The sequence below is a fragment of the Eptesicus fuscus genome, chromosome 16 (assembly GCF_027574615.1).
Source record: "Eptesicus fuscus isolate TK198812 chromosome 16, DD_ASM_mEF_20220401, whole genome shotgun sequence".
NCBI lineage: Eukaryota > Metazoa > Chordata > Mammalia > Chiroptera > Vespertilionidae > Eptesicus > Eptesicus fuscus.
In genome coordinates, this window is record NC_072488.1 from 54,661,585 (window position 1) to 54,675,677 (window position 14,093).

At 44.3% G+C, this 14,093-nt stretch overlaps 1 protein-coding gene and 1 non-coding gene across 3 annotated transcripts in view; both read left to right on the forward strand.

Moving 5' to 3' along the window:
• Nucleotides 1–13,848, forward strand: part of PTCD3 (pentatricopeptide repeat domain 3) — a 33,145-nt gene extending 19,297 nt beyond the window's left edge. Inside the window, exons 10-24 of one of the 2 annotated variants that reach the window (XM_008155942.3) lie at nucleotides 168–255; nucleotides 922–982; nucleotides 1,450–1,532; nucleotides 2,178–2,322; nucleotides 3,687–3,737; nucleotides 6,064–6,153; nucleotides 6,414–6,442; nucleotides 7,786–7,892; nucleotides 8,774–8,852; nucleotides 8,952–9,042; nucleotides 9,945–10,030; nucleotides 10,500–10,648; nucleotides 11,941–11,982; nucleotides 12,392–12,550; nucleotides 12,851–13,848. In XM_008155942.3, coding sequence (XP_008154164.2) covers nucleotides 168–255; nucleotides 922–982; nucleotides 1,450–1,532; nucleotides 2,178–2,322; nucleotides 3,687–3,737; nucleotides 6,064–6,153; nucleotides 6,414–6,442; nucleotides 7,786–7,892; nucleotides 8,774–8,852; nucleotides 8,952–9,042; nucleotides 9,945–10,030; nucleotides 10,500–10,648; nucleotides 11,941–11,982; nucleotides 12,392–12,550; nucleotides 12,851–12,935 — 1,345 coding nt within the window. In that variant the 3' untranslated portion in view covers nucleotides 12,936–13,848. The remainder of the gene's footprint in view (nucleotides 1–167; nucleotides 256–921; nucleotides 983–1,449; nucleotides 1,533–2,177; nucleotides 2,323–3,686; nucleotides 3,738–6,063; nucleotides 6,154–6,413; nucleotides 6,443–7,785; nucleotides 7,893–8,773; nucleotides 8,853–8,951; nucleotides 9,043–9,944; nucleotides 10,031–10,499; nucleotides 10,649–11,940; nucleotides 11,983–12,391; nucleotides 12,551–12,850) is intronic. The other variant, XM_054728265.1, reaches the window with a different exon arrangement.
• LOC114227880 (small nucleolar RNA SNORD94) lies at nucleotides 11,423–11,557 on the forward strand. Its single transcript, XR_003613973.2, has one exon. It is a non-coding gene; the product is annotated as a small nucleolar RNA SNORD94 (small nucleolar RNA).
• Nucleotides 13,849–14,093: the final 245 nt, after the last annotated feature.

Genomic DNA, 14,093 nt, shown 5'->3' on the forward strand with positions numbered 1-14,093 from the left:
TCAAAATGATGATAACCACTTTGCTCTCTCTGGGTGGCAAAAATTATTTGAAATTATATGCGTAAAGTGCTTGCACAGTGTCTGGAACATTGTAAACTCTCGATAGATTGTGGGGCATGCTTGCTTCTCCTGTCTCCCTTGGTTCACACTTACTCTCTTGTACCTAGAGCAAAAAACAATGCTGAGAGAATCTTTGCCTTAATGCCAGAGAAAAATGCACATTCCTACTGCACAATGATTCGAGGAATGGTGAAGGTAACATTTGTTTTGTTTGTTTTTTTTGTTAATCATCACTTAAGGGTATTTTTTCTATTGCTTTTCAGAGAGAGTAGAAAGGAGGGAGGGAGGGGAAGAGAGATAGAAACATTGATGTGAGAGAGACACATTAACTGGCTGCCTCCTACACGCTCCCGAATTAGGGACTGGGAACAAACCCACAACCCAGGTACTTGCCCTTGACTGGGAATTGAACACATGACCCTGCCATGTGCAGTCTGATCCTCTAAACACTGAGCATGGCAGCCATGGCTGTGTTTATATTTTTATCTTCATTTCCACTAAATCGGTTCCTCAGTCTCAGAACTATTGACAACTGGGCCAGGCTATCAGGTGTGGGACCTGTCCAGTGCATTGTCATAGGGTGTTTTGTTGCTCCCTGGCCTCGACTGCATGCCAGGGAACATCCTCCCTTTGCCCTCCCTAGTGACCACTCAGAACACCTGCAGGCAGTGCTGGAATGGGACCTGGGAGACAGATGGCCCCTTGCCAAGAGCCACTGCACTAGCATGAGTTTTATGAGAACTAGAGCCTCGTCTGTGTTGTTCACTGCTGTGTCCCCAAACCTCAGGCCAGGAGACATGCAGATATTTCTTGAATGTGAATGCATTTGATGAAGCTTAATTTTTTTTCCCCCTCTTCCAGCACCGAGCTCCTGTGCAGGCACTAAACTTGTATGCCGAATTATTAAACAACAGACTCCATGGTCAGTGTTTGGCAAACTCTCCTCTCCTTTCCTTCTCTCAAGAATCTGTAAAATCTTTGGGTCTTGATCTAATCATTGTGTCACTTTTAATCTTTTCCTGTGGTATTGATGCTTGAAACAGTAGTAGAGAGCCAGGAAAGAGTGGTTTTCTACTTTTGTGGACACGTCATAATGAACCAGGAGCCACCCGTGCATGATCAGTTTGCCTTAAATTGAGTGATCTAGGCAGGCGTCCTCAAACTGCGGCCCGCGGGCCACATGCGGGTGTTTTTTGTTGTTTTGTTTTTTTTACTTCAAAATAAGATATGTGCAGTGTGCATAGGAATTTGTTCATAGTTTTTTTTTTAACTATAGTCCAGCCCTCCAACGGTCTCAGGGACAGTGAACTGGCCCCCTTTTAAAAAGTTTGAGGACCCCTGGATTTAGGGGTTAATCTTCACCCCCCCAATTTTTTTTTTCTTTTACAGCCGATGTATACACCTTCAATTCATTGATTGAAGCAACAGCAGGGATGAATGAGAAATTTGATGAAAAGTGGAATAATATATTGGTAAGGACGAGCTCTTGTGTCTTTACATAGGCCTGAAATAGCCTTTGCTAGAAATACGTGGGATGGAGACAGCATTCACTGAGCATCTTCATGGCAGTCGCTGCTGGGCTCCCAGAGGGTGGCTCCTTGTTCACGCCTCCCGCCAGCCCTGCTACCTGTTACCTGTGTCTGACAGTGAGAAGAAAGTTACTTTGTCCAGAGCATACAGCTAGAATTCAGGAAGACCAGGTTCCTTTATTCATGTATTTCCCATAATAGGTCTTTTATTACAATAATAACGTATATTTGAAAAATTATTATCAGGTAAGTTTAATAAAAGTGAAATTGCTGGATTGGATAGAAACATCTTTTATACCAACTCATTTAAAAAAGGAAAAAGGCACAGTCCAATTTTTAGTCTCCGTTTTTGCTTGAGTCTCAGATTCCCTGGCAGAGGGCTGAAGACAATTGGACACCTTGATCAGGTGGAGGTGGGGTAACTGACACTGTTCTCAGTCACTAATAGGTAATTCTTAAATTAGGGATATAATAACCTGCTTTAGATATAGCCAGAGAGCCAAGTTCTTTTATAGTATATAATGTTTCTTTATTGGACAAGTTATCTACCCAGGCTTAAAAAATACTTGCTGCTTTTAATTCAACTAGGAGCTGCTGAAACAAATGGTTGCACAGAAGGTGAAACCAAATCTACAGACTTTTAATACCATTCTGAAATGTCTTCGAAGATTTCATGCATTTGGAAAATCGCCAGCCTTGCAGACCTTACGTGAAATGAAAGCCATCGGAATAGGTGAGGATGCGTCCTAGTGACCAAGATAGTGCTGATGAGAAGTTTCAGGTCCAGAGAAGCAAAAAGGAAACTGTTCTTTTTTCCATTTACACAATATGTAGGGGTTTCCCTTTCCACCTGGCGCATGTAGTAAGCGTTTACATGTTGGAGTGCCCTTGTTGTCTCCATGTTCATTATAGCAGACTACACCGTTCTTTCAGTATTTTAGGTGCTTTTTTATGGTGAGAATCGTTCACTTATGGTTAGCTAGTTTTAAACCCCAGGACATTTTCTAGCGTAAGTAGGTGTTTGAACCTGTGTGCTGATGTGTTGTATATCTTTCTGTAATTACTTTATAGAAGGTTGTTTTGGGAATCTGTTCACATTGGTATGCTTTAGTGTGTCTTTTTCTTTTTTGCCGGGGTTCTTGTCCCAGCATTACATACAAAGCGTTCAGCAATCTGGAGAAAGGCTGTGTGTAGATTAAGAGTCCAAAGACAAAAAATAATTTTGAAAGGCATTGGGGGTCAGAGGAGCTTCAGTAAAGGAGCTAAAGTCTCGAGTTATTAATTTCTTCATTCTTAGTTCCTCTTGTCTCGACCCCTGCTTTTTATTAACACAATTTGTCCTAAGGCAAGGTGGAGATAATACACTTCAAAGGGTAGGGTATAGAAGCATTGTCAGATTGGGGAATAGCCTATAGCTGTTCAGGTGTTTGGCCAACAGGAGGCAATAACATGTAGATTAAGATGCCCTGAGCTGTCTGGTAGCAAACAATCATCCTATTCAGGTTTTGGGGAAGTGCCATTTAGCTATTCCAACAGGTAATTACATATGTGACTCCGTCCTTATTGAGCCCTCAAGTTTCATCAACCTTTTGATGAAACTCTTGTAATTATGACATGCTGGAATTGGCTTCCGGCACTTTTTATTTTATTTTTATTGATTTCAGAGAGGAAAGAAGAGGGAGAAGAGAGATAGAAACATCAATGATGCAAGAGAATCATTGATCAGCTGCCTCCTGTGTGCCCCCCACTGGGGATCGAGCCCACAACCTGGGCATGTGCCCGGACCAGATATCGAACTGTGACCTCCTGGTTCACAGGTCGATGCTCAACCACTGAGCCACACCAGTGGGCTGCTTTAGTCTTTTTAAGTGAAGGATCATAATGCACAAGTACATTAGGGATAACATTTTAGTAATAGGTGTCTGGGCTCTCTAGAAGTGATTCAATCTTTATGATACCTCCCCACCTTTTCCTCAATCAGATTCGTTGGGAAATGTCTTTGTTCAAAGGAATAGAAATGTATCATTTTTAAGCTATATTGTGATAGCTGTGATTGACTTATTTCTTTTTTTTTTTTCTTTGCACCTGAAATTGGAGAACCCTCACTTGCAACATATCACTATATTATTCAGCTGTTTTATCAACATGGTATGTATGACATTATGTTACATTAATTTATGTAGAAAATTGATCCAACATACTTAAGTTTATGTGGTTAATTGTTGTAGGCTTTCTTCATGCATGTGAATTAAGAACAGAGAATTCACAGATTAATCTACAGTACTAACAAAAATTCTTGAAGGTAGTATCCTTGTTTGTGATGAAATGTAAAACGAGCGGGAAAGGGGTCATTAAATGTGCTCACAGGGTTGGCATACAATTAGAAACGATCAGAAGGTACTTTAGATGCTCTCCAATGTAATAGCCACTATTACGTGTGGCTGTTTAAAGTTAAATCAGGTTTAACATTCCATTGTTACTGAGCATCAGTGCTCAGCAGCCACGTGTGACTGCTGACTGGTTTGTCCAGTGATACAGATAGAGACCGTTTTCATCTTTGCAGGAAGTTGTGGGACAGTGCTGCCCACAGTAACCTTCATCGTAGTTTGAAGTCTTTTGTGGGAGACTCTTGAGGCTCCGTTTGCCACCTACTTTTAGGTCAGCCAGTCCCTGTTGGCGGCTGTGCTCTGTTGAATGGACTTTGGAGCAAGGCGCACCTGAGTTGAAATTTCACCTCTAGCATTTACCAGCTCTGTCTGAAGGCCCTGGATACCTTCCTTTGATAATACCATCAGGTGTAATGACTAAATGAATTGTGCACATTGTCTAGTCCCAGGCTTGGGGGCACATAGTAAGCACTATGTCTGTTGGTTCTTATTCATTTGCCCCAATTGAGAAAGAAACTGGGTTCAGAAATGATAATTCTAGTCCTCTCCTGCAATAGATTTTATATATAAAAACAACAGAAGAGCTTCATTGTCTGTATTTTGGAGGGCTAATTTTTTTTAGAATGTATTTTAATTCTAGATTTCAGAGAGGAAGGGAGAGAGAGATGGAAACATCAATGATGAGAATCCTTGATTGACTGCCTCCTGCACGCCCCCTACTGGGGATCGAGCCCACAACCCAGGCATGTGCCCTTGACTGGAATTGAACCCGGGACCCTTCAGTCCGCAGGCTGACGCATTATCCACTGAGCTGGAGGGCTAATTTAACGAAATCTGCATTCTCACCTAAAAAGAAGTTTGATATCTTTTAGGGTGGAGGGAACGGGTAACTGACTTTACATTGGAAATAGGTAAGCAGTTTCCAGAATAATTGTGTCTTCTAAAATTTCACTCCTCCTTGGTGACTTGGTAGTGGAACTGACCCGAGAGCCTCTCGTTCCTCAGTACCATCACATATTGCCCTGGTTCAGTTGCTCACCAAGGTCAGTGGTACTGATGCTTCCTAAGCAACACCCATGACCATGGGGGTAGCATGAAGGGGGGTGTCAGTTTATCTTCCTTTTCCCCCCGTTTGTCTTAAGTGTGTTAGTTGGCTGCCTGCAGTAACAATTTCTAGGAATTTACCCACAGGAGAAAGCTTAAAATAATGAAGCAATAAGAAGAAAATATATTATCACCTAATGTGTAAAGGACTTAAGCTTACTAGTAAATGGAAACGTGCTTGAGGAAATTTAAAAAATACATCTGTGCCCTAGCCGGTTTGGCTCGGTGGATAGAACCTCGGCCTGCGGACTAAAGGGTCCCAGGTTCAATTCCGGTCAAGGGCATGTACCTTGGTTGCGGGCACATCCCCAGTAGGGGTGTGCAGGAAGCAGCTGATCAATGTTTCTCTCTCATTGATGTTTCCCTCTATCCCTCTCCCTTCCTCTCTGTAAAAAATCAATAAAATATATATTTTTTAAAAAACACACATCTGTGCTGTCATTAAAACTATTATCACTTGCATGTGGATAAGGTAAGGAAGGAAATGTGGATACAGTGTGACATATTTGGGAATATTCACGTGTAGTATAGGCGCATTTTCTGACCTATTAATACTCGGGTCATGTGATTTTAAAGATCTGCCCACATCCATTAACTAGTTTTCTTTTTCTTGGACTTGTCACCCTGATTATACCTAAAAGGAACACAAAATGATGACTTGCAAAAGCCATGTTTGTTTTCTAAGTATGTTCTCTTGGTAAAGGTGTCTTTGTGTGTGTATGTCCATCTGCCTCCACCTCAACGAACATTAAGCTGTGATTACTCATTGAAGTGGAGACAGACAGAAGGGAAATGTCTCTGTCAGGAGCACATGGACAAGACCTGTGGCTGTCCCAGACCTGATGGAGCGTTTCACTCTGTGGGCACTTTTGTTCCTTTTGCAACAGGAGCCCTGGCCAACCTGGTGCTCGGTGTCTTGCGCTTGGCAGGTGGTGCAGGAAGTGGACTCGTGATAAAAACCCGTTTGCTTTCTTGTTCTGCAGAAAACTCTCCGAAAGGCTCCTCCCTGGTGATCTATGACATCATGAACGAAATCGTGGGAAAGAAGTTCTCGCCACAGGACCCGGATGACGGTATGCCCGAGAGCTTGCTTTCTGACTGGTGACCAGAGGCCTTTGGTGTGACAGGGTTTCACTGAGCTCAGTCATGTTTGGGTGGTTACTCGGAGAAAGCCACATTATATGTACACTTTGCTGTGTGCTTCCTCCCCGCTTGCGTTTTTATTCCTTCAGGTTTATCTTATTCATTGCTGTATTGTTGCCACGATTTTTATTAATGGCTTGAAAATGTATTTTATCTAGCATAACCAAGGCTTCTGAATTTTGATTTTCAGATATGTTTTTTCAGTCAGCCATGAAAGTTGTAAGTACTATTTGTTGTTTGTTATTTAACTTTTTCTTTTAACCCATTTCCTAAATTTATCTGTGTTTGAAGTGGGTGGGAGAGGCCTCTACCTGATTCTTTTTCTTCCTGACTCTTCTGTTAATGTCTATTTTATTATTTTTTTAAGAATATATTTTATTGATTTTTTTGCAGAGAGGAAGAGAGAGGGATAGAGAGTTAGAAACATCGATGAGAGAGAAGCATCGATCAGCTGCCTCCTGCACACCCCCTACTGAGGATGTGCCCACAACCAAGGTACATGCCCTTGACCGGAATCGAACCTGGGACCCTTGAGTCCTCAGGCGGACGCTCTATCCACTGAGCCAAACCGGTTTCAGCTGTTAATGTCTATTTTTAAAAAAATGTTTTTATTAATTTCAGAAAGGAAGGGGGAGGGGGAGAAAGGAATAGAAACATCAATGATGAGAGAGAATCATTGACCGGCTGCCTCCTGTACGCCCCCTACTGGGGATCGAGCCCACAACCCAGGCATGTGCCCTTGTCTGGAATCGAACCATGACCTCCTGGTTCATGGGTCAACGCTCAACCGTTGAGCCACACCTGCCAGGCCTGTTGATGTCTTTGGCTCTTCCTTTTTCTCAAATCTGTACTAAATCACATTATATCTCTCTACCCTTTGTTTATTGTATTCTTGTCTTTTGTCTTTTTTCATACCTTTGTTCAGATAAGGTTTTAGAGTATTTCATATTTGCCTGTTGGTAACATCTTATGTTGCTGGTAGTTGTTATTAAGTTATTTTCTCATTTTATCCTGCTAATATAGGAAAAACTTCAGGCAGCTGCAGAATAAATAGCATATCCTGTTCCCTGAGGAGCATTGCTTCACAGTTTAGTGTGTGTCCTCCTAGGCTTTTCCTCCGTGTGCAGAGAGTACACACGGACACATTTCCATGTGCTGTGTGTGTTCATAGCAGTTCAGTGTTTCATAGGAGGGAAGGACCGGTTTACTTAGCTCTCTTCCTGTGCTGGGTTTGGAGTCATTTCATGGGGCTTTTGCTTGTGCACTGTTGCTGACTGAGCACCCCATATGTCTCTCACGGGACCTAGTGTTTTCATAGGATTGATTTCTAAAGATATAGTTACTAGGTCAAAATCATTTTGCTTTAAATTTCATAGAACTTGGGGGTTGGTTTAGGGTTCCCCCTTCCCCCAATTTCTTTTATCTCATTTGGTGTCAACCAGTAATATGTTGAATCAGCATAAATGTCCCCACAAGTAACTATACTTTTTTTTAATGTAATGAGCGGGTGTTTGGCTGCTAACAATCTCTAAGAGTGATGCTTATTACCTACAAATTTTCAGTGCTCCTTTCTCAAAGATCTAGAACTTGCTTACCAAGTACATGGCCTTTTAAACACTGGAGACAACCGGAAATTCATTGGACCCGATCATCGGCGTAATTTCTATTAGTAAGTGTGTTGATCTTATCCTTTAGCATTGATGGAGCACCTTCGTGCAACCTTTAGGTGAATCTGCGAGTGGGAGGCTGGTGGTGGCCCTCCCTGTACATCTCTCATTTCAGGCAGCATGGCCCTGACTCCACAGTACCTGTGGGTGGAGCCCTGGGAAGTTTAAACAGTGGTAAAGCTGGTGGCCGCACTGAGTTCCTTTGTAATGTTAAACACATATCTTCTTCCCGTATGCCCTCCTATTTTATATTTTTTAACTTTACAGCAGTGATGGTCCCTAAAGATTTCATCAGTCTTTTCTTTCCCTTTAACCTCACCCGAGGATATGTTTTTATTGATTTGAGAGAGGGAGAAAAACATTGACCTGAGAGAAACATCGATCAGTTGTCTCCCTTAGCGCCCCAACTGAGAATCGAACCCACAACCTTTTGGTGTACGGGACAACGCTCCAACCAACTGAGCCACCCGGCCAGGGCACAATGAGGCTTCTTAAATGGATTTTCTTTTAGGCAGATAAAAACAAGAACTTAAGGAATTGGCTTGGAATTGGTGATTGTCTTCTGTATGCCCGAACCCGTTCTTCACACTGAACCTTTAAAGTGAATATGATACTGTCCACTCCCCATGAGCCTCTAAGAGTACGAGAGGCAGCAGTCGTGGGGCCGGGGGGGGGGCCAGGGGGGGGTAAGCGATATTCATCGGGAAGGCCGGACAGCAGTTAGCACCTCCTGGGTTAAGCTGGGCCCATGTTACTTGAAGTTTTTTGTAATTTGTCAATTGTTTGTAAATTCTGTGTCACACATTCTCATACAATGATGCTGTAATTTAATCATTCTGCTCTTAGGGATTTTAGACTAAACATACTTTTTCCTTCATTGCAGTTCCAAATTCTTCAGTTTGCTTTGTCTCATGGAACAAATTGATGTCACCTTGAAATGGTATAAGGACCTGATACCTTCGGTAAGATGATTCATTAGTTCTCATGGGTCATTGTATATGTCTTTTTTGTTATCTTTGCTGATTAATGTTTTTAAATGTAATTGTATTTCTCTTAACCAGGTCTTCTTCCCCCATTCCCAAGTATTGATCAATCTGCTCCAAGCACTGGATGTGGCCAACAGGCTGGACATGATTCCTCAGGTTTGGAAAGGTCAGTTCTGCTGTGTGTCCAGGCCTGTCTCACGTCCTTGTCCTGCATTTTGATTAACAAACATGTTAACATTGTTAGGGATGGAAACTTCCATTTTTAACTAAATTGAATATATTAGTTGTTTTATTTCAAGATCACTTGCTTATGTTGCATATTAAATTGCAGGAGTAAAAATATTTTTTAAATGGCCTAAAGTAGTTTCTTAGCGACAGGAAAAGGCTAGGTTTTGTGTACCTGTTGTGTGATATGACAAAGGGAAGATTAGAATCCATGCTAATTATGTAGCACACCCTAAAAGTAAATGCAGGTTTCAAACACCAAGGCCTGTCTCTACCATGTTTCTTTTCATCACTGGTTCGCTTGCTAGGCAGACAGTGATACTTAAGCTTCTGGGAAACAGCCCTGACTCTGTGTGGGGCGGGGGGGGGGGGGGGGGGTGCGGGCGCGGGCAGGGGTATGTGTATGAACTGGCTACAGAAGATGCTGATCATAAAGTAAGTTTCTATCTGCCTCAAGTTTCCATGTCTGAGACACTGAGGCTATAGCCCTGCCCTTCTACTTTATAATCCTGCACTAATGATTATATATAAAAGGTCACTGGCGATTCTCAAATGCTGTAAAACAAGATCTTGCCATTTAGAGCTGGTGCAGCTCAAGTGTGGTGTGCCTGCTATGTTAACACTTGGCCAGAGCAGGCATAGCTTTCAGTGGTCTTTTATCCACTGTTAACACTGATCAGCTGCTAGTTTTCTGCATTTCTTTCCTGGAATAGATCATGTCAGCAGCTTAAGTTTACCCACTGAAAGTATGGGTGACAGCTGACAATAGGTAAAGGTCCGTCGGAGACGACTGGCTGTACATGATGGTGATCACTTCCCTCTGCGTTCCTTTTTTGTTTCAAGATAGTAAAGAATATGGTCCCGCTTTCCACAGCAACCTGAAAGAAGAGATGCTGATGCTGATGGCCCGGGATCGGCAGCCAGCAGAGGTAGGTGTGCGCCCGTGTCATGTCAGCATGGATGTATGCTAACAGTATGTCCTCTGACACTGAGGGCCCTGGAGGGGTACCTTCCCTGGCTCCATCTGACATTGTGGTGAAGTCTGCTGTCTACACCCAGGTTTGAATTATACACCTAAACTTACCCAGCCATTAGCAGAACACCAATTCTATAAGCCACTCTTGTTCCTGTCGTCCAGAGCAAGCAACATGAAAGTGGCTTCTTTCTGTCCTGGCGGTAGCAGCTCGCATGAAACTAGAATGTCTGTCTAGAAAGAAGGCCCTGGCTTACCCCAGGGCAGGCGCTTTGTTTTTTCCATGTTACTTGTGTGCTACGGATGTGATGTGTTCAGATGGTCAGGTGCACTGCTCAGACGCTGTTCTTGGTCCTGTGGAGTCTCTTGAACTTCAGTTCTCATCAAACCAGTTAGCAGTTCTGACTGTGCAGCCTTTCTTTCAGCTTCAGGAGGCGTTCGCTGACTGTGCCGCGGACATCAAGTCTACTTTCGAAAGTCAGGATGCCAGGCAAACTGCTCCGCCCTGGCCAGCCAGCGCTCTGCACTGCATAGCTGTCCTCTTCCTCCGGGCCGGGAGGACCCAGGACGCCTGGTGAGTCCAGTCCCACGCGTGTCAGCCAGAAGCGCTGTACTTGCATCTCAGCGGACATTTACCCTGGGCGGAGAGTCTCAGATTTGGCTGTATGATGTATCGTTTATCAGGAGTCAAATGTGTTTTCTATGGGAACTTGCAAAAAAACTGAAAAGCAAACTTTTGGAAGAAGACCTCTCACTATACGTGATTAAGAGAGGACAGGGGGCTAATTTTCTTTCCATTATGACCTTTCTGTCTGGGCAAGTAAGTCACTTGTCTGTCCACTTCGATAGAGTAAAGTGATCAAAGAATTGTATTTTTGAAAGTGTTTTGGGCATTTGGTTTATTCAAGTATTTCACTTGTGGGTGCTCGCCCACGACCCAGCTTAAAATGTAGACTGTGGACTTGGATTTCAGGCCAGTGCCATTTACCAGGATGAGTTAAATATGCCTTGACCAGAGCCCGCCTTTGCTCTGGGCCACACTGATTTCAGTGTTTGTGCTTGGAGACCTTCTGCGGAGGAGTCAGCAGAAGAATCCTGTGTAGGGGTCATCCCCATTGGATGGGAATGTTAGTTCTGAGAGTTAGTGAGAGGCATACTGTGTGCACTGCTTCAGCACAAGAAAGGAACTTAATGTGAACACAGTTCACCATCTCCACGAAAAGCTGGGGAAGGCTTACTGCCTCCACGGTTTTAGGACAGCGGATCACGCACATGACCGCTGCTGCTAGTCAGAGACTGATGCTCGGATTTGTGACCTCAGGCAGGTTGAGACACACTTGTTATGAATCAGGCTGTGATGATTGGCGCAGGGGTACGGACCTCAGCTGAGTCATGGGAGCTGAATGTATGTGTTTCTCCTCCATCCTGCGTGTGGCAGGGTGGTGGCGAGCATGTACATGAGACATGCCTCGATCTGAGCCTGCTCTTCATAGTAATTTTAGAATACACGGAACTTTTACTGGGTGGCAAGAGAGGAAGGAGGTCACACTCTAGTGCATCCCTGTCTTCTAGCTGCCTGTAGGATGCATCCCCTCCCTGGAGGGCTGCAGTGGTCCTCCCGGAGGACATACCCTGCAGCTCTCCGGCAACATTCACACTTACCTGTGAAACTTGTCAGGTACACACATGAGGTTTGGGAGGAGGCTGTTGAAGCACCTGAGGTGAGTGATGGACAGACAGGGCCGGATCCATGGAGCTCATCGATGTGCACCTGCAGAGCTTCCCCTGCAGGTGGAAGGACAGCTGATCTCTGAGGACTGCCTTCCATTCCGCAGCCTTCCTAGCCTTTCTCTTCCTCTCCAACAGGAAAATGCTGGGGCTTTTCAAGAAGCATAATAAGATCCCTCGGTAAGTTGAAGGTAGCAGGCCTGCCTGCCTAGGTACGTCCTCAAATGGGCTTAACTTCCGTGGGATGATTGGAATTTCTTCACGTACCTCAGCCGCAGCATTTGGGTGCTCTACTGATAGGCAAGTAAATGGACGGTCGCTCTCACCCTCCAGGCAGGCGCAGGTCTATTGCCTGTGATCAGTGGTCACAGCACTGGGGCGACATTGGCCAGACCCCCAGGAAAGGCACAGAGCCTGTTCATTTTCTCTTTGGCCCATTAACATGAGACTTCATGCAACTTTGCCTCCAAAGCTCTAGTTGAGGATTTTATGATTGTACTTTCTAAGATGCTGGATTCTGCACATACAGCTGTGAGTGGGTGGTTAGGGTTCAGTTGAGGAATGTTGACATCTTGTCTTTCCTTTGCAGGAGCGAGCTGCTGAATGAGTTTATGGACAGTGCGAAAGCATCCAACAGCCCTGCCCAGGCCATTGAGATAGTGCAGCTGGCGAGTGCCTTCAGCTTACCTGTTCGTGAGGGCCTCACCCAGAGAGTGATGGCTGACTTTGCACTCAGCCAGGAGCAAAAGTAAGTGGCTACTGTATTGGCCCAATGAGGGGACATTATCAGGATGGAGCAGACCATTCAAATGGTCAGATCTGAATCTGCCCATTCAAATGTGTATAGCTTTCTACCCCCTTGGTTTCCTTTATTTTCAAAGTGTCAGCAAGTGTTGATTTAATAATAGTTTTAGTGCTGTACAGGTCAGGGAGACCTGTAGATTTGGCTGTAGGACCCTTTTCCTTTGTTAATATGGTTTAGTGAAGCAGCAGAATTTCCCGGCCCCAAGACTGAATTGCAGTGTAACGCGTTTATTTTCCTTTACAGGGAAGCCCTGGGACACCTGCCTGCCTGTGACAGAGATAGTGACAGCAGCAGTGACAGCGACAGTGACATCAGTGGAAGCAAATAAAAGTGGTTCAGTCAGGAAGCTGTGGCCTAGCATAGGATGTTAACATTTAACCAGGATATGAATGAAACAAGAATATAGGTTTGGTGAACTTTGAAATACAATTGCTACAACACTAACCTATTTAAAGGTTATATTCCGTAATTGATACTTTCCAAAGCATCCATTCAAGGTTATGGTTTAAACAGAAGCAGCACTACCATTTTGTTCTTTGGATCCACATTGTGAGGTGCATAGCTCCGGATTGCAGCATCTCTGCACACCTGCGGGGCCTGCCTGCCGACCTGGCACTGCTTCATCAGTGTGGTTCATCTGCCCCTGTACTGAACTCGAGCTTGTCAGCTGATGCTGTGACGCTGGTACTTCCTTATCTTAGAGAAGGTGTCTAAAGGAAGTTTGCCTACAATTACATCACTTTTGATACTGTGTTCATATCCCAATTTCAGGGATATTTATATGGGGAAAAACTGTACATCTTAGAATCAATTAAATGACAATGGCAAGAGTTTAGGCTGCACAACTGGGAAAATGAAGGCTGTAAATAAATAGCCAATGTCCATGTGTCTGCGTTTCCATCATTGTTATAGCCTTTGCCAGTCTTCCCGGGATGGGGCTGGCACAAGAGTGTTCCATCCCCCTACTCTCCTGTCCTCGTTTTGTCTGGGCACCTTAAGCTGTGCTGTAATCACAATGTCTAAAAGGGCTTGTCCTGCCCTAGCCGGTTTGGCTCGGTGGATAGCGCATCAGCCTGTGGACGGAAGGGTCCCAGGTTCGATTCTGGTCCAGGGCACATACCTGAGTTGCACGCTTGGTCCAGTGTGCAAGAGGCAGCCAATAAGTCGATTCTCATCATTGATGTTTCCTCCCTCCCTCTCCCTCTCTGAAATAAATGGGCTTGTCCTGACAAGCGGATTAAAATGTCTTAACATGATTGTGTGTTGCTGTAATCAAGTTAGGCTTGCCTCTACTTCTAGCATCTGTCTCTCACCATCATGACTTTGAAATGTGGAAGCTGACATGAACTTGAGGCTTGAAGGAGTGTGCTTACCTTTGAAAGGGATTCTCTACCGCAGGCTGCTTTGCTCACCTGGCTCCCAGATGCACTGAGGACCCCAGGAGTTCTCGCAGGTGAGCACCTTCATGCTTACCCTCCAGGACTGC